The 23866-nt window shown below is 55.3% G+C and overlaps 7 protein-coding genes across 7 annotated transcripts; 3 read left to right on the top strand and 4 right to left on the bottom strand.

Moving 5' to 3' along the window:
- Positions 1-502: 502 nt before the first annotated feature.
- Positions 503-1211, top strand: BGZ61DRAFT_440356 (uncharacterized protein). The gene is made up of 3 exons (XM_046244472.1): positions 503-783; positions 858-949; positions 1004-1211. Exons 1-3 carry the CDS (start codon positions 689-691, stop codon positions 1138-1140), a joined length of 324 nt encoding a protein of 107 aa, XP_046110279.1. The 5' UTR covers positions 503-688; the 3' UTR covers positions 1141-1211.
- Positions 1212-1638: 427 nt separating this feature from the next.
- BGZ61DRAFT_80279 (uncharacterized protein) lies at positions 1639-3481 on the bottom strand. Its single transcript, XM_046257106.1, has 4 exons — positions 2830-3481; positions 2686-2769; positions 2518-2634; positions 1639-2458 (listed from the first exon to the last, which is right to left on the bottom strand). Exons 1-4 carry the CDS (start codon positions 3149-3151, stop codon positions 1791-1793), a joined length of 1191 nt encoding a protein of 396 aa, XP_046110278.1. The 5' UTR covers positions 3152-3481; the 3' UTR covers positions 1639-1790.
- Positions 3482-9138: 5657 nt separating this feature from the next.
- Positions 9139-10460, bottom strand: BGZ61DRAFT_80114 (ribosomal protein L35Ae-domain-containing protein). Its single transcript, XM_046257105.1, has 5 exons — positions 10078-10460; positions 9873-9882; positions 9627-9722; positions 9470-9570; positions 9139-9415 (listed from the first exon to the last, which is right to left on the bottom strand). The coding sequence occupies exons 1-5, from the start codon at positions 10253-10255 to the stop codon at positions 9318-9320; spliced, it is 483 nt and encodes a 160-aa protein (XP_046110277.1). The 5' UTR covers positions 10256-10460; the 3' UTR covers positions 9139-9317.
- Positions 10461-12434: 1974 nt separating this feature from the next.
- Positions 12435-14162, top strand: BGZ61DRAFT_340852 (glucose-6-phosphate dehydrogenase; the record flags this gene model as incomplete). Its single annotated transcript, XM_046239348.1, has 5 exons — positions 12435-12503; positions 12572-12592; positions 12657-13001; positions 13058-13997; positions 14050-14162. The coding sequence occupies 5 exons, from the start codon at positions 12435-12437 to the stop codon at positions 14160-14162; spliced, it is 1488 nt and encodes a 495-aa protein (XP_046110276.1).
- Positions 14163-15557: 1395 nt separating this feature from the next.
- BGZ61DRAFT_489463 (mediator complex subunit MED14-domain-containing protein) lies at positions 15558-18727 on the top strand (the record flags this gene model as incomplete). Its single annotated transcript, XM_046250220.1, has 3 exons — positions 15558-16037; positions 16090-17276; positions 17329-18727. 3 exons carry the CDS (start codon positions 15558-15560, stop codon positions 18725-18727), a joined length of 3066 nt encoding a protein of 1021 aa, XP_046110275.1.
- A 366-nt stretch (positions 18728-19093) lies between these two features.
- Positions 19094-21242, bottom strand: BGZ61DRAFT_440339 (uncharacterized protein). Its single transcript, XM_046244471.1, has 3 exons — positions 20635-21242; positions 19955-20575; positions 19094-19882 (listed from the first exon to the last, which is right to left on the bottom strand). Exons 1-3 carry the CDS (start codon positions 21130-21132, stop codon positions 19166-19168), a joined length of 1836 nt encoding a protein of 611 aa, XP_046110274.1. The 5' UTR covers positions 21133-21242; the 3' UTR covers positions 19094-19165.
- A 684-nt stretch (positions 21243-21926) lies between these two features.
- BGZ61DRAFT_471915 (uncharacterized protein) lies at positions 21927-23497 on the bottom strand (the record flags this gene model as incomplete). The annotated part of the gene is made up of 2 exons (XM_046248270.1): positions 21927-23067; positions 23124-23497. The coding sequence occupies 2 exons, from the start codon at positions 23495-23497 to the stop codon at positions 21927-21929; spliced, it is 1515 nt and encodes a 504-aa protein (XP_046110273.1).
- Positions 23498-23866: the final 369 nt, after the last annotated feature.

Genomic DNA, 23866 nt, shown 5'->3' with positions numbered 1-23866 from the left:
AAAAGGATTAAAAGAAAAAAGGCGAGGCGGGGTCGGTGCGTGAAAGTGCACGATGCGCGAGGAGGTCACCCGGAGCTGAGGCGAAGGTGAGAAGCCAGTGAAGGACATTGAGGAGCGGCGCCAATAGGGAATTTCGACCAGCGAACGGGGCTGCTTCCTATTGTCCAGGCGAGGGGCGTGAGCAAACAGACCAGGAACACGCACCGGGGGCTGGAGGTGGAGATTTTCGAGTCGTCTCGTTTGGACGCGCTTCCGCCACTGGCGCCAAAACGACGAGCGAGGATCACGAAGTCACGTGAGGGCATATATCGCGTCAAATGGTATCAGTAGTAGCTCAGCCGGGAGTCGAGCTTGTGTAGTAGGTGCAGCGAAGGGCATCAATTGTCTCTAAATATCCCGGTGTCCTTTGTCCCCAACTATGGACGGATAACAATACCAGCCACAAAGAAACCCTTTCACCTGGACGGCGAGGCTCTGGCACTGGCCATTAAGCGGTTGGTGTTCAGTAGTACATGAGCATCCATCCAGCAGCCACGCCGCACGTGCAGGTGGGCCGTGTGCTACGTAGAGCTATCATCCAGCGTCTCACAGCCAAACTCATCCAGCCTCGACAAGGTCAATCTGAACAACCTTCAAACACTCCCCAGTATTCCATCGTCCACCACCTCGCCGTGCACGTGCTGAAGCAATGGCGACCCGACGCATCATCGCCACTGAGAAGACCATCCTCGACCGGGACGACGCCGTCGAGGAGAAGTCCAACATTAGCCCGGCCGTCCCAAAGTGCGACCTGTCCCCATCTCATCTTGCCCTTGACAAACGCCCTTTGCGCTCAGCTAAACTGACCAAAAATCTAGCGATGTCATCTTCAAGCTCATCGCCTTCACTCTCGCTATGATTGTGGTCCCCATCGGGTCCTATTTTGTCACCGTCCACACCATCTTCAAAGGCACGCCTGTCCACTTTCTGGTCTCGTTGCCCCGATGTCTAACAGTCATTCTAGGCAACTCATCCTATGCGGGCGGTCTGGCTGCCCTCATGGCCAATGTGGTACTTGTTTCCTACATTATCGTTGCGATGAAGGAGGATCAATCTGAACAGTTGGAGAATTCCAAGCCCGAAGGAAAAAAGGATCAATAGTGGCGTCGTGGCTGGTTGCAAGATTCCATCGTCAATTTCACGCAATTCACGTCATCACATTCGTACCGGCACATTTAAACCCGGTGGCGCATCACAATGTCTCTCTTCTCGCGATATGCGCGGGCCTGCCGTATTGGCAAGTCGTGTTTGCAATCCTCTACAGCCGCGCGTATGTGCCATGTAAGCTTCGGGGAACGAGTAATAATTAGTGCGTGATCGCGACGAGCAGATCCACTGTCTGCCATGCCATCCCCCGATAATTCTTGACCGAAGTACCAAACAAAGTAAAACCCCCCAACGCCTCGTACAAGTCTCGTATGTTGATATGTACCATCCAGCAGCGTCATGTATCTTGCGCCTTCAAGCAAGGCGTCCAGGAATAATCTCGATTCAACCCAAAAAAAACCCAAGCGGCAGCATTCCTGGCCTCCTTTCCAGGAACATAATAGTCCATGTAGAAAAGATAACGGAATTCATCCCACATAATTCTGTAGTGATTCGCATACAGTCCGGTCCCTGTTGGAGGCGCCATCCTGAAGCAGAATCAAGAAAGGGGTATCGACAAATGAAAGAGGAAACATGAGAATGTGTGTGTTTGTGTGTGAGAGTGTTGGTGAGTGTGTGGGTATCGTCATCGAATCTTGATCTGCTTAGGAGTTCTTGCTGAATCGGCGGGCAAACCAGCTCTTCCGCTTCTCTGGAGCCTCCGTTTTTGTTTGTTGAGTAGATGTCCTTCTCAGAAGAGTGCCCTTCTGTTTCCCAGCGGGAGGGGTTGCTTGCGGTACTGCAGTAGGGGGTGCTGAGTTCGGTGCTTGTTGCTGAGGCTGTCTCCCTTGACCGTTGGGTACTGGGGCGAGATACCCACGCTGGTATTGCGGTTGGCCCTGGCTAGGTCTGGCACCACAATCGTTGACTGGGTCGCGGCGCTTAGCCGGTACAGTGCGGTCGATCGAGCTGTTGTCGCTGCTGGTGGGGTCCGTCTGGTAGCCGGCCTGGTCGGAGTTGCCGCTGCCGGCAGCAGACGTTACCGTCTCGTATGATCGGTCCTTGTTAGGCATAGGGTAAATGTTCGGGTTGCGTCCATAACTCTGGTATTGGGGATCCGTCTGTATTCGAGGCATTCGCTGCCGGACTGGAGGATTGCCATAGTTGCCGCCGTGTTGCTGAGGGTCAAAGTAACTGCTTCGAGCTCCTAGGTCGAACTGAGTCTGTTCCGGCCTAAAAGATTGTGGCCGGCCGTTGTAGTAGCTGTCATGGGGGAAGCGCGGCTGGTTGCCAGTGAATGAGCTGTTTCGTCGGTTGTAGTTGGCGACGGATTCTGTTTTCAAGGTAGTCAGCACCGGATGTTCGGGAATGCAGAATGATGAGGTTATTTACCAGTGCCGTAAATCGACTTGCGCGCGTAGCCTCCATCAATTGCAGCCTCAAAAGATCGGATGGTGTCGAGCGGTCGTTCCCACCTGTTTCGGGTTGGGTTTGACTTGTCCGGGTCGGCTGCGAGTGGTGTTAGTGTCAATCTCGAGAAGGATGATGCAGGGGACGAACCGATGGCGTTGCCGAAGGAATCCTTGTGTTGCATCGATCGGAGTGGCGCGAAGGTCGATTCGGACTTCATGGCGGCGATGGTGGCTGTTGCTCTGTTAGTTGATTGACTCCATCACACTCGGGTCAGGCCATGTCAAGACGCACAGGGTTCGGCTTCACTGATGGCCAGTGTAGGATCGGCTTTGGTGTGAAGACGCTTCTTTTCCTTCTCGGCAGAGGTTTCGTGTAAGTCCCTGCTGCCAGAGCTCTTATGCGACTTTTGAGAGTGGAAGCTGAGGGTCCTCGACTTGGCGGGCGGGTTCTGCGACTGGCGCTGTTGCGACGCTCGGGGAGGCGGCTGGTAGGTCTGCTGCGGCGGTTGAGGCTGCTGCTGCTGCTGCTGCTGCTGGGGAAAATACTGCTGCTGCGCCTGGTGTGGAGAGGGCGGCAGCGTGTGTTGACGATACTGCTCGGCAGAGGTCGCCATGGTCGCGGTGCTGGGGGGGACGCTGTTTTATCAAACTGGAGTCGTCGTGGAGCAGGATCGTAGGAGCGGCCCCTGCGGTTGGCAAGGGTATCTCGGAGTGATTGTCACGGCCAGAGTGGATTGGCGCGAGGCAATCAACGGAGACGATAATGGAGATTTGTGAGGGTCTGGCGCAGGGAGGAGTGTGTAAGGAGGAACTGGGCCAAGGAGGAAGACCAACGGCGACTAGCAAGGAAGTAAAGGACTGGACCTGGAACGGGAGATTTCGTGGTGGAGATGAGATAGTGGTGGTGAGTAGGTACGGAGTAGTGGCGGAGGAGAGGTTGGGGGCTTTGATGGATTGGCGTGTTGTCTTTGGGTCTTGCAGGCCAAGCCAAGCCACGCAGCGAGAGAAGGTGGGCTGCTTCCGGCGGCCTGGGGGCGTTTTTTTCGTCGCCAGTTCCCTTGGGGTACTTTTTCTCTGGGGCAGCTTCTAGGGCGCCTTGGGTGCTTACAGGCTTTCCAGTGGGCGAGCTGCGGGTCCTGGTTGCGCTATCAACGAGAAAAGAGCGGGGCCGGCTTGGGCGTCTGCGGCCGGGCCAGGGTACCTCCAGAGGGTTGCGTGTGCAGCGAGCGTATTGTGGACTCGAGGGTTTGGATTGGGTTGGGTTGCGTCGCAGGATGGATTGGATGGCCCGATTACCAGCCGGAGGGCAGCTGAAGGGGGTTGGATTGGCTTCCGTCGACGCCGTGGATGCCCTAGATGCCCTGGAAGATGCGGATGCGCCTTGTCGCGTCCAAGGTGAAAAAGCGTCCGGCCAAGAAGCGACCGGGCAACGAGACGACCAAGTAGCCGCTAGCCCAGGTACTGAAATCTCACCTTATCGGCGTCGTGAAACACCCCTTGTCCCGCGGCCTGCTTTTGCGTGCCTATGGATGTTGTTGACGCAGTTCGTGCTGAGACGTAAAATACCGTTCTGATGCCCGTTGCTGAAAACGCGGCGCGCGAATGTCTCACGGGCTCGCGCAATCTGGATCTGTTTCTTCGCCGCCGTCTTCCTGTGTCACTGGAAAACCGCCGCTCGATTTGTCTCTGCGGTGGCTGTCGTTTTTGCTTCTTTTTGATTTTCTGACCGATGCCCTGTATCTCGCTTTTGCTGGTGCGGACCAGGTTTGTACCAGGTATAGGCGCTGTCGATCGCGGCCTGACGTCACCACAAGGTGCTGAGCAACGCGCCACTTCTTCCAGTGGTCGGGGCCACGCTTCACCTGCCAACCCACTATGGCGACAGGGCTCTCGGCTCCGTCGTCTCGTTTCGTAGTGGCTTGCCTCGTGGGTGCCGGGGCGTGTTGCGGCGCGATGGAGGGGCGACGACGCACGATGCGGATGGGGACGATGCGATGGGCCAATAAGCCAATAAGCCGACCGGTCTGAAATAGCTGTTGCGCGAAAGTGGCGGCGTTGTGTCTGGCGTTTGCGTTTGCGTTTGCTGCTGCTTGGCTGTCTGACTTGAACTTGTGTCCCGCGCGGCGTGGGATTGGGATTGCTCAAATGTCCGGGTCGTTATCTTAGACAGCGCTTCTCTGACCACGGACTAGGCTGCAGGGTGCCCTTGGGGGATGTGAATCGCGGGTCGGGTGAAAGATGGAGTCGTGTTCGAGGCCGGGTACCACTGCCCAAAATGTAATCGAGTAATAATTCGGTTGGTATTAATTATCGTGCGTCTGCGTCTGCGTCTTGTGTCTGCGTCTTGTGTCTTCGCCACCCGCTCGGGAGTTGTATTGGGATCTGAGGTGCGGAGTACTTCGGGGACGAGAAGCACTTAATACGAGAGGTGGGAACCGAATTTGGGCGCAGTGAGAGACGGAACGAAACAGCAACGAGTGGCGATGCAACTTCAACGGACCCTTCTCCTTCAAAACGGGCGCTTGTGGGAGGGAGGGGATGACAGAGGTCTTATTCTTATGTACGTATGTCTTGTAGGTGGTCAGCCAGCCGCCGTGCCATCCGCCATCCACGTCTAAAAGCATTCGACGATTCGGCCTCAGACAATGCCCGCCAATCGCTCCGTGGTTCAATGGAGACCTCAGGTGGAGGGATGCGCGTACTCGGCACGGAAGACTGCACTGGGGCCTTCCCCGTACATACCTACACACGTATAAAAGTACGTAGTTGTACGTGCTGTACTGCCTCACACAGTCCCAGCCCCGGCCGCCCGGGCGAGACCAGACAGACAATCCAAGACACGCTGCTAACAGGGCATGTCGCTAAGGCACATGGAGTATCAGGGAAGCTGACTGGAAAACTCAAGGTCCCGTTTGCCGGGTCCTGATTCGGTGGTTGTCAAGACCGTCCGATCATGACGCGTCCTATCCGCTACTGCAGCGACAGCCACGACATGCGACTCTGCCGGAGGCTGGCCTCTAGGATTGTGTGCGAGAGTTCCATGTTTACGAGGTACGATCTCCCGAGTACCTCGTACCCATCAGTGGCCAAAACCCTAATAGTGAAAGGTTGGGTTGAGAGCACATCACTTCCGAGTTCCCCCTCCGTCGTGTCAATCATGAGTGTCATCGATGACTGGGTTCCTGTATCAATCGGCAATCTGTGCGTTCGCTAGGACCAAACGCACACGCTCGCTACGGGTTCAATTCCCCCAAGAAGGACTGCAAATTTGCTCGATCAAAAAGAAAGCAAGGGGGGAAAAAGACGATCTCGACTCGGCCTCGGAAAATGCGCCAAGTGCGAGCCGCAGAGTGTTTGGATGACACGTCCACGGCTCCATCCCCCATCCCTGCGACTGCAGCTGTGATGTGCTGTGCTGCGCTGTACCCCTACAGAGCGGACACTTTTTTCTTGCTAGACCAACTGTAGCGCTGCGTACATGCGGCTATGGAAGCGGTCGGCCAACGCAGTTCAAGAATAAATCGAGACTTCTCATGTACGGTTCAGTCGGCCAGGGGTAAGAGGCCCGGCGAGCATGATGGAGCTAGCCCGTGGATGGAGGTGGCCAAGGTCGCTTGGCAACCCCAAAAGCTTCACATCTTCGCACCAGGGCGCCAAATCACCGTCCGCCGCGCCGGGGTGTGGTAGGCAATTCTTGCTGTGCTGCTTGCGCTCGCCCCTCTAAAGTCATCTTGACGTCGCTGCGTGGCTGATCGGTTGTCTCGCCCCTGTCCCTCTTCTTCGTGTTCGGTGGCTCCCACACACACTTCTCGTACAGATTCGCGCATGCCTGTGCCAGCCTATTGATGCGGGATCCTCGGGCACCGCTAAGCCAGTCCCAGGCCCAATTCTCCATGTGAGATGGCCCCCTCGATCGGCGCTTGCTTTTGCCTGATCACAAATTCACAGGAGCTGTCGATGGGCCTGTGACGTGCTCGAGTCGAGGGCCAACAATGATTAGCCCTTACTACTCAGCAGCTAGGTAATATGTACATACCGCTCATTAGCCATTGGCGTTGGGTTGGTCTGGACTCTGGTTCAATCTTCCCGGAAGGGCGTTACCAATTTCCCGTGTGAGAGTGTGACCTGTGTATCTCATCCCATCCATTATCTCGTGCAGACCGGAGATAGACACCTGTGCCGCTGAGAGCGAGAGGGTTGCCTCCCTGTCCACGCACACAGTCATGCACATTTCCCTGTGGCACCCTCGCACAAATGACTTTCAGTCTATTTGTTTAGCTTCTAGCAGAATTACACTGCTTTGTTTTCCCCGACTCTTGCCGTCAATTAACTGTACGCCTACAGGAGTGTATCATGGCAACTGATAACAGAGCTCCCGTCGGCGTCTGCAGCATGCCCGCAGGCCAGCAGGGGTGTGTCTGTCACTGACGGTGCTCTGTTCTCCCTGCCACCAAAGCTCCCTACAAGCTGCCACATGCTAAATTAGGCTGGCAGCTACCATGGATACCTTGCCGCAACCCCGGCACAGCTGATGGCCAGGCGAGCCGTCGGTCGCTATCGTCCCTAGACTCCAGCACAAGTGCTGAGCGGCGCGGGAGCGTCAATCAGCGTGTAGTTATCTCGATACCGGGCCGCGGGGGCCCATTTCAACGCCGTACCCGCGGTAAGTTAGATAAACTCCCTCCCACATCGGGTCGATGAAACCGTCACTTCGGGATGTGGATGTTACAGTCCTTTGCGCGCGCTGTATCTCGAGCTTAATCCTGCTCGCCAGGATGATCAGCATCACATCACCCCCGAGCCATCCGCTCCGCAGCCCGTCTGCAGGCTCGCCGCCCAACAAGATATCCCCGTTGCATTTGCGTGCAGGCAGCATCCTGTACCTACATCTATTACAAACAGGGCGAGGGAACGCAGCACGGGATTTGCATCCTTGTCCCAGACAAGGCAGATACCTGCATGCAACCCGACCAACACTTGCCTCTAGCATGCGGCAGAGCCGTCGGAGTTGGAGTGTCCCGCAGAGCTCGACGCGTCTGCCCCAGTTCGTCACTGCGAGACACAGCTTGCTTTGTTACTGGGTTACTGACACTGTCGACCTTAAATCTGACCGACGGGCAATATTAAACTCACCCTTTCAGCTGAAGCTGAAGCCACCGAGGACGGCATGACGCACCAGATGGTCATCGCACAGAATCAGACCATCAACTGTCGTGGTTCATAACTGGGCTCGCTGGATGATCTGTTCGCCCCCAAGCGGTGATCTCTTGAACTGATGACTTGTTCCATTGTTCCACTTCTCCTCGACAATGACACCATCTTCACTCGGACCGGCCGCCGTGATTAATCACTGCATTCTTGTGTTAGCTCTTGCCACTGACTTCCCTCGTTGTGACACTAGGCAAAACGCAGCGGTGCTGGGTTACAAACATACTGAGGCATACTCTCTCTCTAAAAAAAAAAAGGGGGGGGGGGAGGGTTAGTACAGGTTTCTGAATATTCTTGTCAAGATCCTAAGGTATCTATGGAGGCTCTAGTGGCGATGTCACAACCCATACTTCGATCCTTGTGGGTTATGGATTGTTGGCCTAGATCCCCGACCCGCCAAAAAGTCTCAGTTGGCTCCTGTGAACAACCTTGTTGTGCAGAATGCGTTTCCAAGGGGGAATTTACCACTAGCATCCGATCTGTGCATTGACCGACATTCGCTGGCAACCACTTATCACACCGCCTATGCATTCCCGGGCTTCCGGGGAGATGACCAGGTGTTATGGCAGGTGAATTGTTGCGAGCCATCTACTGGATGCTCAAGAAACTCATTCATGATCGATTGCATGTGATGTCTCGATCATTGGTAATGACGGGTTTCACATTAAGTTAATAGTAATACGATGGCTGATTCCATCAACTCGACAAACTCAAGAGATCAGAACCACATCGGAATGTCGAGACCATCTGCTTGGCTGTCTGTTATAGATATTAGAGTCAACAATTATTTAGGATTGAGTATGTCCATCAGAAGGGCGTGGTGATATACATCTGTGTCTTATCTTGGCAACGTACTTCCCAAACACGACATCATAATGTCAATGGTTCGGAATTATGTCTATGATTTAAGGTGGGTGAACGTAGCCTGCGATAGGGGAAACCCAACTACATCTACCTGAAGATAGTGTTAAGGGAATGGACAACTAGAGATTTGACATTGGATATTGTCGTGGGCTCGGTGGGGGTCTAGTTCACTCCTGAGACTCAGCTCTGGATGTAAACATTCACGACAGGAAGAGGGGATTCGACGCTGGGACAATCCGTGTCACTAGAGTTGGCAGTCCACTTGGGTCGACCGTCGAGTGGTTGTTGTTCAAAAGACATTTCCGATTCATCATAAGACACCAGACCATGGCTCAAAAATTCCCAAAGCATCAAAATCACAATCCAGCTTGCAGGGACAGGTGCTGCCGCAATAAAAGCCCCGACCTGGCATTCATCGTTGAATCGCTTGTACCCTAGTCACCGTCGTTGAAGTCGCCCTCGATCCCATCCCATTCCATCGCTGGTCCTCGTGGACTGCCATGCCAGGTCGAGTTCGAGTTCGCCAACCGATGCGTGGTAGGGAACATCATCACCGAGATGTCAGGTCCTCAGAGCCCTCGGGGTTGGGATTTGACGTCTTTTTGAATTGAATGCCTCAAAGCAAGACAATATGCTTTATCCTTGCCTCGACCAATGCAGCCAAATGAGAACCGCCCTCACTACCAACTCCGTCCCGAAGCCCTTTTTTTATATCGACGAGGGGTACAGCATGACACGAACGGAAGCACCGAAAGACTTGGTGGGGAGAGGGGAGGTGAACTTGGCGCGGACAACACCGGAGTTGCCTAAGCAAAGAGTCAGTACAGGAATTCCGTGTGTGTTCGTCGAAATGGATTTACCGTGCGGTCGGGTGACCTTGCCCCAGATCACACGGATCTTGGTTCCGCGGATCTCCTTCTGGCCTCGGTAGACGAAAGCGACCTTCTTGCCAAGGTAGAAGCTGTGAGGCATGATTAGCATGTGACCCTTGGATCCCCATCTTTCACAGAAACATACTTGGCGGACTTGGTGTCGTCAACACCCTCGATCTTGATCAAGCTGGTGCCAGAGTGGGTGGTGTTACGCGAGCGCTGGTAGCTCATGTGACGTCCCCTAAACCATCATTGTCAGTCCAAATCCTTTCGTGTCGATTTCGTTCCGTGCGTCGCAAAATTCGATATCGGTTCGACGTGGGCAATCGCCGCGGGAGCGAGCCCAAAGTTCTCAAATCGCATGCCGGGGGGGCGGAGAGGATGTACTCACTTGACGTATACTAGAGCATGTGCGTTAGCAAAAATCATTAACCAATCCCCAATTCCTCGATTCCAAGTGGTTTTGGATCGCATCGGGTGGGAGACAAGGGAACTCACGTCTGTGACCGGCTTCCGAAGGCATCGTGACTGTGGTGTGGCTGCCGCCCTCTCAAAGAACCGAAGGTACGTGTGAGAGTCTGAGGAAAATGTCTTACCGAAAAGACCTTTACCTTGTTGTTGCTGCGCGTCGTTGGTGTCGTGATGTCGGGCTGAGGTTGAGTGGATGCAAGAACGGTGTGTGCTATCCCTAGCCCGAAAAATGTGCCCTTGAATCACGTGTGGAGTTAGGGTTCGAAAATTCTCAGCCTCTTCGAAAAAATTACACCGCCACATGCAGCAAGCCACAACCCCCAAATCACCCCACACTCAACATCTTTTGAGATGCGGCTTCTCCGGTTTAACTCCGGACCTTTCTGGATCTCTCTGCACCGCATCCGACTACCGAGCGGAATTATCCTCGGTGTCGCGGCTGAAGCTGGATAAACTGGTGCTTTGCGGATGATTTCACCGAGTCTAGGAGCTTGCTGCAATATGGCTGACCGCTAAAGGCTCCTTTCCTTGCCTTGTTGTCCTCGATAACCGCTCGATAGCCTCGCCGGACTTATGGTTCATGGAACCTTGCAACCTGAATGCCGAAGGGCATGGGCTCTGTTTTCTTATCATGATTGCTCAGTCAGCAAGAGATTCTTAGCCCATGATTTGTCGGATAGTGGCGGGATTGGTAAACCCGTCCTGCGTCTCAGTCAGGATCGCATCATCGCTGGGAAGCACACAGGTACTGGTACAGACAACAGATGTGCTTAGCAACAGTGGAGATGTTTATAGACTCTCGTGACGAAGAAATTCCCGCAGCCAGATCCCATCCTGGATGCTGATCCGCTTGCCATGTTTTCAACATTGTCTTTCCCGCCCCAATGGCTTCTGACCTGAGCCGACACCGGGGAGGGGGTTGGTGCGGGTACAGACAAGAAGGTCGGACAGCCCATCTTCAAAGCTCGGACATAGATGTCCGAGCGATTGGGCAATTTTTGGCGTCCTAGAATAAAAAGAGAAAGAGGAGCGAGAGACTTAGAACGCGCGTGCCAGGCTGATAAGTGAGTTCCTAGGCCAGGGCCAGGTCCCTCGTCGAAGTTGGGGTTGTTGAGATGTGATGACCTTGGTCCATGGGGGAGAGGGTGGTGCATTCAGTTCATAGTGGGCCACGAAACGCCAGCAAGCTCCGGCAGCTTTTACGTGGTTAGGCCGTCGGGGGCATATCAAATCGACCAGGACCTCAAATTCATAAGCTCCCCCCTTGCCCCCAATCTTCGTACACCATACCGCTTAAAGCGTCTCAGAGGGCGGTAGCTGAAGCGCAAGCTGGCCTCAGAAAGGTTGTCTTGTCCAACGGGAGTAACTCCGCCGACCACGGCGACAATACCGACATGGAGCCGGACCTTGATACTTAATCAATGCGGCCCCAATTCGCATTGGGGTGTGGACCAAGCTGTTCCATGTTGGGGTGCGGCGCGCATAGTCGGGGCCGCCACCACCGGCTGGCACCCCTCCTCACCCTGCCTCGCCGAGGCCAGACTCGGTGAGCCATTGATGTCCGGGCGAGCCGGGGACCAACAGCAGTGAGCAGGATGGATCAATGATTCATTTTGTAGAGTAAACAGGCCAGCGCGGCACACATATCACCCGGAACAGAGAAGCCGCCGGAAGAGCCCAAGGACGACCCAAGAACAGCTCAAGGGGCAGACGGGCATAGCCTGTGACCAACCCAAAGCGGCAAGCCAAGGCGGCCTGGCCAGACGTCAATCAAACTCCACGGAGACGTCGACGTGTGGTTGAACCTGCTTTGTACGGACGGCGGAGTTGGAGGTGGAGGTGGAGGGTGCGGATATGCTGCTCGGTGTTGCTTGAGCTTCTCCGTCCAACGTATAGGTACAGCCATAGAAAAGGGCGAACGTGCGGTGCGAGGTGCCGGGAGACAGAGCCCCGAGGGGCGGGGGAGAAGCCCCAAAAGCCCCAATCCCTGGCGATTGGCGTGGGATTCTGCGGGCATCACACAGGGCCTTACCGTATGCAGTGAGGTAAGCTCGCCTGGATCCGCCTGGGTCTGCATCATAGCCCCGTCGCTCGCAGCCATTAGCTCGCCGTCACTGCATGCTCGTCATAAAACCTTCCAGGCCCTGCTACCTTTCACTTGGGCGTCACTTCTTCTTCAGATTCTCCTCGGCCCTGCTCCAGCTCTGCCCAGTCGCCTCTCGCTTGCGACTTGCTCCATCTGCTCGTCGTTGGTCCCCCGTGGCCGATATCCTCTCTCCGACCCGAAACTCCAGCGATTTCTCCCCTCATCCTTCCCCAACACTTCGCCCGCCATGGAGCCCGCCGCTTCCACGTACGTGCCGCCACCCCCACCAAGAACACCTGCGTGCTCGCCGAGCTTTGCGACGCTGCGACAGCCCGCGCACGTTGAGTTCCGGACATATCGGGATCGCCTCGCTAACTGAGCCCACCCTCTAGGACCATGGAGCTGAAGCAGAACACGACCATTATCGTGCTTGGTGCTTCCGGTGATCTCGCCAAAAAGAAGACTGTAGGAGCTTCCTTCCTCTTGGGTATCTCCCCGCCGTGGTTCGTCTGTGCTAACCTGCTTCTCAACAGTACCCCGCGCTCTTTGGCCTTGTGAGCAACACCCCGCGACCACCGTGCAAGAGAAACCCCAAAACTAACCAAATAATGCCTCCAGTACCGAAACCAGTTCCTTCCCAAGGATGTCAGAATCGTCGGATATGCCCGTACCAAGATGGACCACGAGGAGTACCTCCGACGCATCAAGTCCTACATGAAGACCCCCACCAAGGAGTCCGAGCAGCAACTCGAGGACTTCTGCGGCCTTTGCACCTATGTCTCAGGCCAGTACGACAAGGACGAGTCCTTCCTCGTCCTCAACAAGCACCTGGAGGGGATTGAGGCGGGTCGATCTGAGACCCATCGCCTTTTCTACATGGCTCTGCCTCCCAGCGTCTTCACCATCGTCTCACAGCACCTGAAGAAGTGCTGCTACCCCACCAAGGGTGTTGCTCGTGTCATTGTGCGTGAAATTGCCGTCGCCTCGACGAGGCCCAGCGTGCTGACAAATTCCAATAGGTCGAGAAGCCCTTTGGCAAGGATCTTGCTAGCTCCCGCGAGCTGCAGAAGTCGCTTGAGCCCGACTGGAACGAACAGGAGCTGTTCCGAATTGACCACTACCTGGGCAAGGAGATGGTCAAAAACATTCTGATCCTGCGATTCGGAAACTCTTTCTTGGGCGCCACCTGGAACCGTCACCACATTGACAATGTCCAGATTTCCTTCAAGGAGCCCTTCGGCACCGAGGGCCGAGGCGGCTACTTCGACGAGTTTGGTATCGTCCGTGATGTTATGCAGAACCACTTGCTCCAGGTCCTGACCCTGCTGGCCATGGAGAGGCCCATCTCCTTCAACGCCGAAGACATCCGTGATGAGAAGGTCCGCGTACTCCGCGCTATTCCTGCCATCGAGCCCAAGAACGTCATCATTGGTCAGTACGGCAAGTCTCTAGACGGCAGCAAGCCTGGTTACCGTGAGGACGACACCGTCCCCAAGGAGTCGCGATGCCCTACCTTCTGCGCTCTGGTCGCCTACATCAAGAACGAGCGATGGGACGGCGTTCCCTTCATTATCAAGGCTGGCAAGGCTCTCAACGAGCAGAAGACCGAGATCCGAATCCAGTTCAAGGACGTCACTTCGGGTATCTTTAAGGACATTCCCCGAAACGAGCTTGTTATGCGCATTCAGCCCAACGAGAGTGTCTACATCAAGATGAACTCGAAGCTGCCCGGCTTGAGCATGCAGACCGTCGTCACTGAGCTTGACCTGACTTATCGCCGACGATTCTCTGACCTCAAGATCCCTGAGGCCTACGAGTCTCTCGTGCTTGACTGCTTGAAGGGCGACCAGTCCAACTTCGTGCGTGACGATGAGCTGGATGCCAGCTGGAGAATCTTCACTCCCCTGCTCCACTACCTTGACGACAACAAGGAGATCATCCCCATGGAGTACCCTTACGGTATGAAACCGCACTAGACTTGAGACTGAATTCGCGCTAACACCACCCGCAGGATCTCGTGGCCCCGCTGTCCTTGACGACTTCACGGCTTCGTATGGCTACAAGTTCAGCGACGCCGCCGGTTACCAGTGGCCCACCACCACTGCCACCCCTAACAAGTTGTAAGTAATGCGGCCGACATGACGCATGATCGGCTTCGGGGATTCAACACGACCGGAGAATCATTTGAGTAACACTACTCTCCAGTTAATTCCGCATGACCGGCAACGCTCACGATCGATCTCGGACCATGACTCTCGGTGCTTTCAACGACAAGGCACCAGCGATGGATGACATATGATGAATAAAAACAAAAAAGACAAGAAAACGGAGGGGTTCTGGCGAGCTGTTTGGCAATTGATTTTGGGAACTTTATTAGATGTATTTGCGGTTCGCTTTACTTGCTCGGACCATGCAATATTGGTGATGAGAGCACAAAGATTTCCAAACTCAGTCTAGGAACCGTAATTGCAAAGCCTGTACTTTGAAGTAGAGTTCAAGAAAGCAATCAAGAAACTTCCTCTCGTTATTGGGTGAATCTGTCTATTCCTTGGCGCCACATCCGTCAAACATCCATGAGGCGTGACCAGTGATTCTTCTTCATGCTGACATAATCATGGTCTTTGTCGAACCCTCTTTGTTGTCGCATTTTTTAGGCTTTCAAGATCTCCCAATCTTTCTTGATTTCTCGGCATGGCCCGTGCACGCAGTCTCACATGACCCAGCTGGTTCCCCCGGCGTTGTACCTCATCTGCCTCTGGTACCCGGAAAATCGTCAAAGGCTGCCCTGCGCATCGAGGCCATCCGCATCTCACCCTCCTTTCACCAAATCGCGTTTTCGCGTCTCCAGAACCCTCGCTACACTCTTAGACTCGACATCAGACGCCATCGCACGCGAATAGCCGATCACACATTCCGAGCGCCGTCGTCGCGCCCTCCGCCTCCCCGAAATATCATCGTTTTCGCCGCGCCAGCTCCCTCCGTCGCCACTCGAAGCCGACCGCAGACCATACCCGCAACGAGGACACCGGAAGTGTACCGGCACCGAGCTGCCTGAACAGCCACTGTTGCGATCCCTCCCCGCGCCGTCGTTGTGTGCTTGGTGCATGCGATTTCGACTGCCATGCAGCGCCGAGTCCGTCCATAGAGATCTCCTCTTCCTTCTCATGACACGCAGAAGCGGATAAGCGAAACGACAAGTTACGTTCGCTACACTCCCGGAGACGCAAATAGCTGGTCTTTCCGCCTCTAGGAGCACCCGGGTCACGAAACGATAGGTGGATGCCGGGCGTTATTAACATGGAGAATGGCGGCCAGAATGGCGCGCTCACCAACCACGAAAGAGATTCGAAGCTCAACGGAGTAAATGGTACGGGCGCCGAAGGACAGCAAAATGCCATGGAAAAGGGCAAATCCGCACTTGCTGGCGACGGTGCTGGCAGTGCGGTCAACGGAAGCGCCGACATGAATGGCCCTCGCCAACAACCACCCCCTCCAGGCCAAGAGTTGACGGAGCCAAGAATGAACGATCTTCCTGACGAAATTCGCCACATCCGGCAGGGCTTCATCCCCATTTCGCTGCTTCTCACCCGACTCGCTCAATCGACGCATAACTCCCTCCAGGACAAGATCGCCGACCTAGCTAAGATGGCCGTTCCGGCAAATGCCCTTAACGGAAACGCCGCCTTTCCTACCAGCGTCGCGGACGACTCGTCTAGCGAAAACATGAAGAAGAAGGCTGCGATATTGAATTTCGCCCAAGACATGCACGCCAAATGGGTCAAGGCTCTCGTCATCACGGAATGGAGCAGGAAATCCGAGATGGTCAGCAAACTCATCGACCTCAAGTTTCACATCGATCAACAACGCATACTTTTCGACGCAGCCTTGGACAACATTGTAAATGTCAAGCGGGATTTGACTTTTGCTCGCATGCCCAGCCCCGATCTGAAGACAGCTCTTCAGGTTCTCTCAACCGGAAAAGCTGCGTGGATGCCGGATGTATGTGCCAATTTATCCATTTGTGGAACGCACGAGCTAACTGTTGTTATAGCTTCAGTACATTGAGCCACCAGCGTTGACGCCGGACGAGCAAATCAAGTGGATTAATGACCTCAACACATTATTATCCTTACGATTGAACCTAGAAGACTTCGACAAAATTCCTTACCACTTCCGGAACTACGAGATTGGCTCTGGCCGAGTCACTTTCAAAGTCCCTGGCGAATTCGAAGTCGACCTCACCATCGCAGACGAAGATTTTGAAAAACAATTTTGGTTTATTGATTTCAGATTTACCTTTAACCCATCAGCATCAGTACTCCCCGAATCCTTGAAAAACTACCTAGAGGCATATGTCAATGAAGTCCTCAGCAAGGATGGCCTAGCCGGTTGTTATCAGTTCCTTCACGAGTTTGTCCTGACACACAAGCTGAACGAGTTGAAACGCCAAGCTCTCCAGTTGAGCAAGAACTCTTGGACTGGCACACTCATGGTCGAACCTTTGAACCGAGCTCTCGCAATCCAATACTGGACTTCTCGGACTCCTCCAACTGGCCCGAAAAGCTGGGTTTTGATCGCGGTGAACAGCGGTCGCAAACAGAATGGTCAAGTGAATCCGAAAGCATCGAGCTCCTTGATGGCGAAGTGGTATCGGGACAACAAGGAGGTGAATGACACAGAAATCCCGCTGGATTGCGAAAACCTATCAACAGAGACGCTCCTCCGAACTGTTGTGGGTCGCCACATCGACTACATTCTCAGTAGCATTCACAGCAAACTTCAAATGGCCCCGCGGTTCCGCAATCGCGAGGCTGGCATGGTCTTGCGCGTTTCCCAATCCGACCCGGCCAACTCGTCCTTGACCATGCATGTCGGATACAGCGACAGCGCATCTTTGGTAATGGAGCCGACAACGGGTCTCTTCGCTGTCAAGCCACACTCGAAGTTTACAATTCAATCCGAACACCAACTCAACAATGGAAAGAATCCGGCAGAAGATGGTGTGTCCTGTCTGGAAAATGTCAGGTGCGGGTTTATGGAAGACGAACTCAACCGCCGAGGAAGCACAATGGGATGGATTACCAAGAAGTGCCCTCTCAGCAACGAGGAGCTCAGATCTGTCGTCAAAACCCGGGAGTGGACGAGGACCATATGGCTCCAGAGAGATGGATGGGAGCCAAACTGGTTTGTTATGGTGATGCTCAGCCTCAGCGGCGACGAATGGTGGCTTCTTGAGGTGTAAGTTCATATCCATCAACTCATAGTGTCCATATACTAACGCTTTCTTTAGGAATCGGAATGTCCCGAATCATGCCCCGAGATTCCAAGCCAGGCTGCCGCTGAACAAGGGACACCCTAATCTATCAGATGGCTTCTGGAACAATCTGACATTGTTCTCCACTGGTATGATCGCGCAGTCGGTGGACATGCGTGAGCTTCATCGAAATCATATCAAGAGCAGGCCAAACGGCAGTCGGAACTGGGCCCTCCCGCAGCAAATCCGGCTTCCTTCCATCGAGATTGCTCTCTCGGGCATCTTCCCATCTATGGTGTTCGATAGCGTGGAAAAGGAGACGCCAAAGGTCATGAAGACTCAAACCAACCCCGATCTCGAGAACACTGAGTTGGCATCCATGGTGCGACCGAGCACTGGCCTTAATCTTTCCACAAAGCAACCATGGGCGAACGACATTGTTGCAATCAAATTCAAGGGGGTCAAATCACCAAAGAAGATGACAGTGTCCCCTGACGGCACTAAATCCGACAGTCTCCTCACGTGTGTATCTGATGGCTTGATCAGAGTTCGCAGACCTGCCAAGTTTGCCGCACTGAAGGGAATGGTCGACCGCGACGTCTCGTACAATCCCCAGAGAGGCGAGTTCTGTCTGCGCATACATCATGGTATCGGGCAACCGATTCTATCTACTCTAAAATCTCGAGTCAAGGCTGTCGATCGATTCGTCAACTTCTTGGAATCGATGGACAAGGCAAAGGGAACCATCCAGAGTGAGTCGGTGACTCTGAGAGAGGTGACCTTTTCATACGCCGAGCCGGTTCAAGATATAAATGACAGCACCACCGGGCCACCAAAACGGTGGCGAGTGGTATTGGATCTGTCCAAGGATGAGATTGACGTTAGACTCGAGATGGGTAACCCTCATTTGAGAGTTGTCGATCTGATGCAGAGTCTTGTGAACAGTGAAGGCGGCATCGAGGCCCTGATGGTTTGGCTGTCAGCGTCTCTGCCTGCCTTGAGGGCAATCGAAAACATCGACACGGCATGGGCGAGCATCCAAGCCCAGCAAAGGGGCTATGTCGAATTCTCCATGAAGACTATCGATTGGATGAGCATCCGGTACACCCTGGCAGGGCCAGGCGGAGCCCCTCAACAATCAAAGCGACAGATCACCCTCGAGGTCCGAATGAAGGTCCGCCGTGGCGAGCCTTGGTGGCATGTCTGGCGCTCCACCTTGGGAACAGGCGCTTCTCTCGACGACGACGTCACAGCAGCGCTCAAGCCCATCTGGGAGAGCAAGGGCGAAGACTGGCACGGCCTTACTTCGAGCGCTGCTGCTAAGCCGAGCAGAGGCGTGGTGAACATGATGGCGGCTATCGACGACGCCATCCGGCCGCTGGCTGAGGCGTCTTTCAGCGGAGGTGATGATTCCCAGGTCGTAGTTATTGACTAGACCGGGCTGTACAGCGATGTGTGTATGCTTGAAGGAAAGCGGCGAAACGGTCCAGCTAGCGCGGTGGTTGTGTTTTGAAAACTTAATGATACCTCCAATGAAAAACATTGATTTCTTTCTAGATGTTGACGAGGATGGTTGGTGATTTTTATTCTTGGTGGTTGTGGCATCTGCACGTAGCTGTTTGTATTCTAACCCATCATCTGTCCACCTTTGGGATTTAGACGGCCTGGCGCATTCCCCATGATACATAGACTTGCTTTTGATCAACATGCCCTTGATAGACATGCATCTTTATCTAGACTAATATACAACAAAGTTGAGACGTTCCCCCTCTCTGTGCTCTATGCATGCTCCTTTTTTTTTGGGGGGGGGGGGGGGGGGGGGATCCTGCCCGCCTGCATCTAAGACTCCTTAGGGGCATAAACCAGTCCATGTCTAGAGATTCCGCACAGGAATGTCATCGAGGTTCATGACAACAAAGTTATTCGTGTCCGAATCAAACACCTCGAGACCTGTCGTGGTGAGCCAGTCCTCGCCAACCACACTCGTCGCAGCGTCGTACCCAGCGCGCAGAGCAGCGACGGCGCCGATGCGGGTGTACGAGCCGCCGGCGACGGCGAGACGTCCCTTGTAAGCCTTGCGCAGCTCGGCGTGAGCGGCGCGCATGCGGCCCTGGTGGCCAACGTAGTGTTGCGGGATGCACTGCTTGGCGAGGCGGCTGACGGCGTGGCAGGGGGCGTCAAGGGGGATGCCGAGGTGACGCTCCAGCACGGCGCGGGCCTGGAGAATGGCCTCGGCCTCGGAGGGCGTCGAGACGCCGGGTTGGTCGTAGTAGTGGCCGCCCATGAGGACGAAGAGCTTGGTGCCGGCGGGCTCGTCAGGCCCGCGTGTCTGGATGTCCGAGTCGAAGAAGACGCCGAGGGCGTGCTCCGGGTTGGCCTCGGGCGGGACGGTCCGCGGGATGAGGTAGCCGGTGCCGGGCGGCTTGATGTCCTCCTGCGGGAACCAGAGGTTGACCGTCATGACGTCGACCGAATGGGACTCGGCGAGGGTGGGAAGATGGCCGTGAGTAGCCCCGGCGAGGGCCTGGGCGGTGAGGGTCGAGATGACCTTGTCGTACATGTTGGGCTTTGCATCCTTGGCACTTTTAATCTGTGAGGAGGGCGGTCCAGTCAGTATCGTGTTTTCAGGTCCGTTGGTGCTACGTTAGGTAGGGTTCCGTACCATGATCTTGTCCTTGTTCGTGTCATGTTTGATCGTGTCATGCTTGATCGACGTGATGGGTGTGTTCAGCTTGATAGTTACATTGGGCTGTTCCCTGAGCGCGGCCTCCAGGGCCTTGGGCAACGACTCCATGCCGTCGGCGCCGAAGTCGATCAAGGCGGCCTTGGGCTGGCAGGCCAGCTTCTGGATCTGCTTGTCCTTCCCGAGAGTCTCGATGAGGTCCTTCTCAGACATGGGCATGGGACGCTGCCGAGAGCCGAGGTTCGGTAGATACCATCCCCAGTAGACGCGATCAAAGACCGTCTTGGCGCTGAGCTTGTCGATGTCGCCGCCGTAGATGCCGTGGATCATGGCCGACGCCATGGTCGCGGCGGCCTTTCGGCTGTTGCTGATCTGGTACATCCACTCGGCGATGGACGGGTCGTCTTTGGGAACGCCCTTGGAGCCCACGGTGGACTTCCACAGGAGCATGAGGGCGGCGGGGATGTTCTCGAGGTAGAGCGGTTCGCGGAAGATGTCCATGAAGGGGATTGCCGGCGGGAGCGGCACCAGGTGGTCCGGGTAGTAGATGTAGCGCGGCAAGTTCGGGGGCGAGACTGGGACGAGGCCGAGATCGAGGGCCTGGACAGGTTGGGCTTGTTAGCGAGGAACAACAGGGGGATGCGAGAAGGCATTCGCACCAAGTCAAAGAGCACGAGATCATCGTACCGCCATGTGTTGCCATGGAGCGAAGTCATCGACCGCGAGCCGCGCTCGAACAAAACCGTTCCCTTCTTGCCACCGACGTCGACGGGAACCCGGTCGCTGCGGACCCATCCGCCCAGCCGGTCGCTTGCCTCGTAGAGGGTGATGTTGGCCGTCGGCGGGAGCTTCTTGGCGAGGTAGTAGGCCGCCGTGAGGCCGGTCAAGCCGCCGCCGAGGACGGCAATGTCGGCGTGGGCGGAGGCCGAAGCGTATGCGCGCCGTCCGTGGGCGTCCCGGCCGCGGTCGCAGGCGAGACGCAGAGAGGGACGCCGTAGTCGAGCCGTCGCGAGAGGGGCCGCTGTGGCTATCGTGGTGGTGAGACTGCGGCGCCATGCGACGCAATTGAGGCGGCGGGCAGCGACATGGCCGGTCGCGGAGGGCGCGGCCAAGCTCAGGAGAGCAATGGCCGCGGATTGTGCACGCCTCTGGCCCATGATGCAAGTTCAATTGGGCATGGCCGGGCTTGTGAGAGGAAGATGGCCGGATTGGAAGTTTGAAAGTGGGCGGCTTCTTGACGGAGCTATGCCGGACAAATGCGTCAGCGAGTGGCACGAGCCGGCCGGGGTCGGCATAATCCATGCACCCGTCTACAACTACATATGTAGACCGAACATTAGGATTTATATTGTAGATATTGTATGTAAATGAATGGTTATATTGTCAAAGCAATTGACCTGATGTTGATCCTAGGCACTATTGAACCGGCCGTTGGGATATCTCACATGTGCAGCACGCATGCCGAGACATCTTCAATGACGTAATATATCACCATATCTCAACAACTTCAAGGCCATCTTAGCAAACATCAGTCACGAAAAACCATATTCTCCACTCAAAGAAACAAGACGCTTTCGCGGGTTTGTGGGGAGGGTGACGAGCCCGGGTCTTGCATTCTTTCCCCATCGTGCAACCCGTCATGCGGGAATGCACGAGCTAGCCACTTCGTGTGTTACGGCCTCTATATATAGGTATGGTAAGGATACCAAGACACTCGGCCGTCATGTCTCAACTCAAAAATCCCAACTGAGTCCCCCCCACTCCAAACGCCCTTCCATGCTCTCCCTCCCCAGCCAAGGACATTAGAAATCGACCATAATAGTACATGTCCATCGTCAAGAATACAGCTTCTCATAGGGCTCCGGGTCAGCCATGCCCAGCCAAGCCCTGCCCAGTCCTGGAGACTTCATGTTCAGTTTTGTCTCCCCATCCTGTCAGTTCATCCTCTTTTTCAACCGATAACCTCGGTGTCTTGTACCTGTTCCTGCTTGATTCCCTCCTCCTCCGGCTTGATCAGCTCCTCACCCGCTTGATCATCCACAAACTTCCTTTCGCTAACATGCTCCTCGCCTCCCTCAGCGGTCCAGACCTTATCCTTGAACCCTCCTTGCTGACCCTCCTCGTGCGCGAAAGCACATGTGGGGTTGAGACAGGGGTTGAACCTGCACTTGGTCTTGACGTGCGTGAACTTGCAGTTAGACGTTGTGCAATCCGCACCGTTTCGGCATAATGGCATCGATGGGTGCTTGAATGGGCACCGGGGGTTTTGGCAGTTGGGGAAGAACTTGCAGTCCTGCACGCTCTGGTGTGCGAGTCTGGCAGCTGGTGAGGGGTGTCGGCCAACACATTTGCGGTTCTTGCATGCCGCTCCAAAGCTGCAGTTGTCACTGGCATCGATGGTGGCTCCCGGGGGTGCTGCCGGCGACTGATGAGCGAACTTGCAGTCCTTGTTGGTGCAGCTCAGGTTGTATTTGCAGGTATCGTCAGCGCTGGCACCCTCGCGCTTGCCTCCCGACATGTCGACATCCTCGCCTTCTCCCTCGCCCGTGGGCTTGTTGGTGTCTTGCCTGTTGTTGTTTTGGTTCTGGCCCCTGCGGAAGTTGTTCCGGTTAGGGTCTTGGACTCGGTCGAAGAGTGACTTTCCTCGGCGCTGGTTTCCGAATCCGCCTTGGTGACCGTTGTGACCGTTGCCGGGGACGCCGCCGCCGGCCATGAGCTGTTGCGATAGTTGGAACATCATCTGGTTTTGTTGTTCCAGCATGGCGACGAGCTCCATCTGGTTGGGCTGACCGCCCTGCATCATCCATTGTTGCGCCTGGGGACCACCGGCAGCCATGCCAGCCAAGCCAGCTTGGATGTTGGCCGTGCGGTTGTTATTCCGGGCGATTCCTCCGCGACCTCGGGGTCCAGTGGGGGGTGTGCGCCCATGCGTGTTGATGCGCTCGCTTCCGGTCTGGCCTCGAACTCGGTGAAGGGCGCCATCGCTAGTGCGGTCCATGGCCTTGTTCATCTGGCCAAACATGCGCTTATCTCGGCCACCCCGTTGGTTGCCATTGCCGTTACCGTTGCGCATTGAGCGAGGGCCAGTAGGTCTGTCCAAAAAGTTAGTCAGGGGTAAGCCCGGGGATGCGGAAAAAAGGAAACTTACGCATTCAGTTCTGATACATCTCCAGCGGCCATATCTGTGTCCATGTCGCCGGCCGTTGCGCCATCTTGGGGCGCTTCGGTCATTGAATCATTACCACCGTTGATTTGTACGTTGAGCACCTCGATCCGTTCAAACAGCCACGATGAAAAATCGCGTGTGCTAGGATCGTCGGGCCCAAGGCCCAACAGGTCGCCAGAGAGCTCTGCGGCGATTTGATCTTGTGTCTTGCCGTTAACCAGCATGAGGATGATGTACTCGGCGAGGGCGGAGTCATCAGCACCGCCAGTTCCCCATCCGACCTCGACGAGCTTTGGCTGGATGGCGACAGTGAGCGCCTCCGCCAGGGGCGTGTTGAGGCTGACTTCGACGGGCATATTGAAGGTGAGAGAGGAGGTTGCGAAAGAGTCGCAGGTTTGGGTGGCGGACAGTATCGCCGCGAGCCTTGGTCGACACTCGGGCTTCAGAGACGCGTTTTTTGGAGCAGGAGCAATTCGCGTCGCGTATGAATCGAGTCGATCGCAGTGTCGCGAGGATAATATGAGTTGATTCGCGCAGTCTCGCCGATTGTGAGATGGCGGGTCGTTGCACAGGGGCGAAGTTGTAGCAAGCTTTGAAGTGGTTGAGTTAAGTTGGCAAAGCTCTGCCTGGCGTCACGGAGAAGTCGAGAAGAATGGGTCGCACTTGTCACGTGATGAGCGCCTCTTGTTCAACGGGCCACCGTTGACTAGGGCTGCGGCGGCTCA

The sequence above is a fragment of the Ilyonectria robusta genome (genome assembly GCF_021365365.1).
Source record: "Ilyonectria robusta strain PMI_751 chromosome Unknown BGZ61scaffold_2, whole genome shotgun sequence".
Lineage (NCBI taxonomy): Eukaryota > Fungi > Ascomycota > Sordariomycetes > Hypocreales > Nectriaceae > Ilyonectria > Ilyonectria robusta.
Note: the sequence above shows the minus strand (reverse complement) of the source record. Positions and strands in the feature narration are given on the sequence as shown.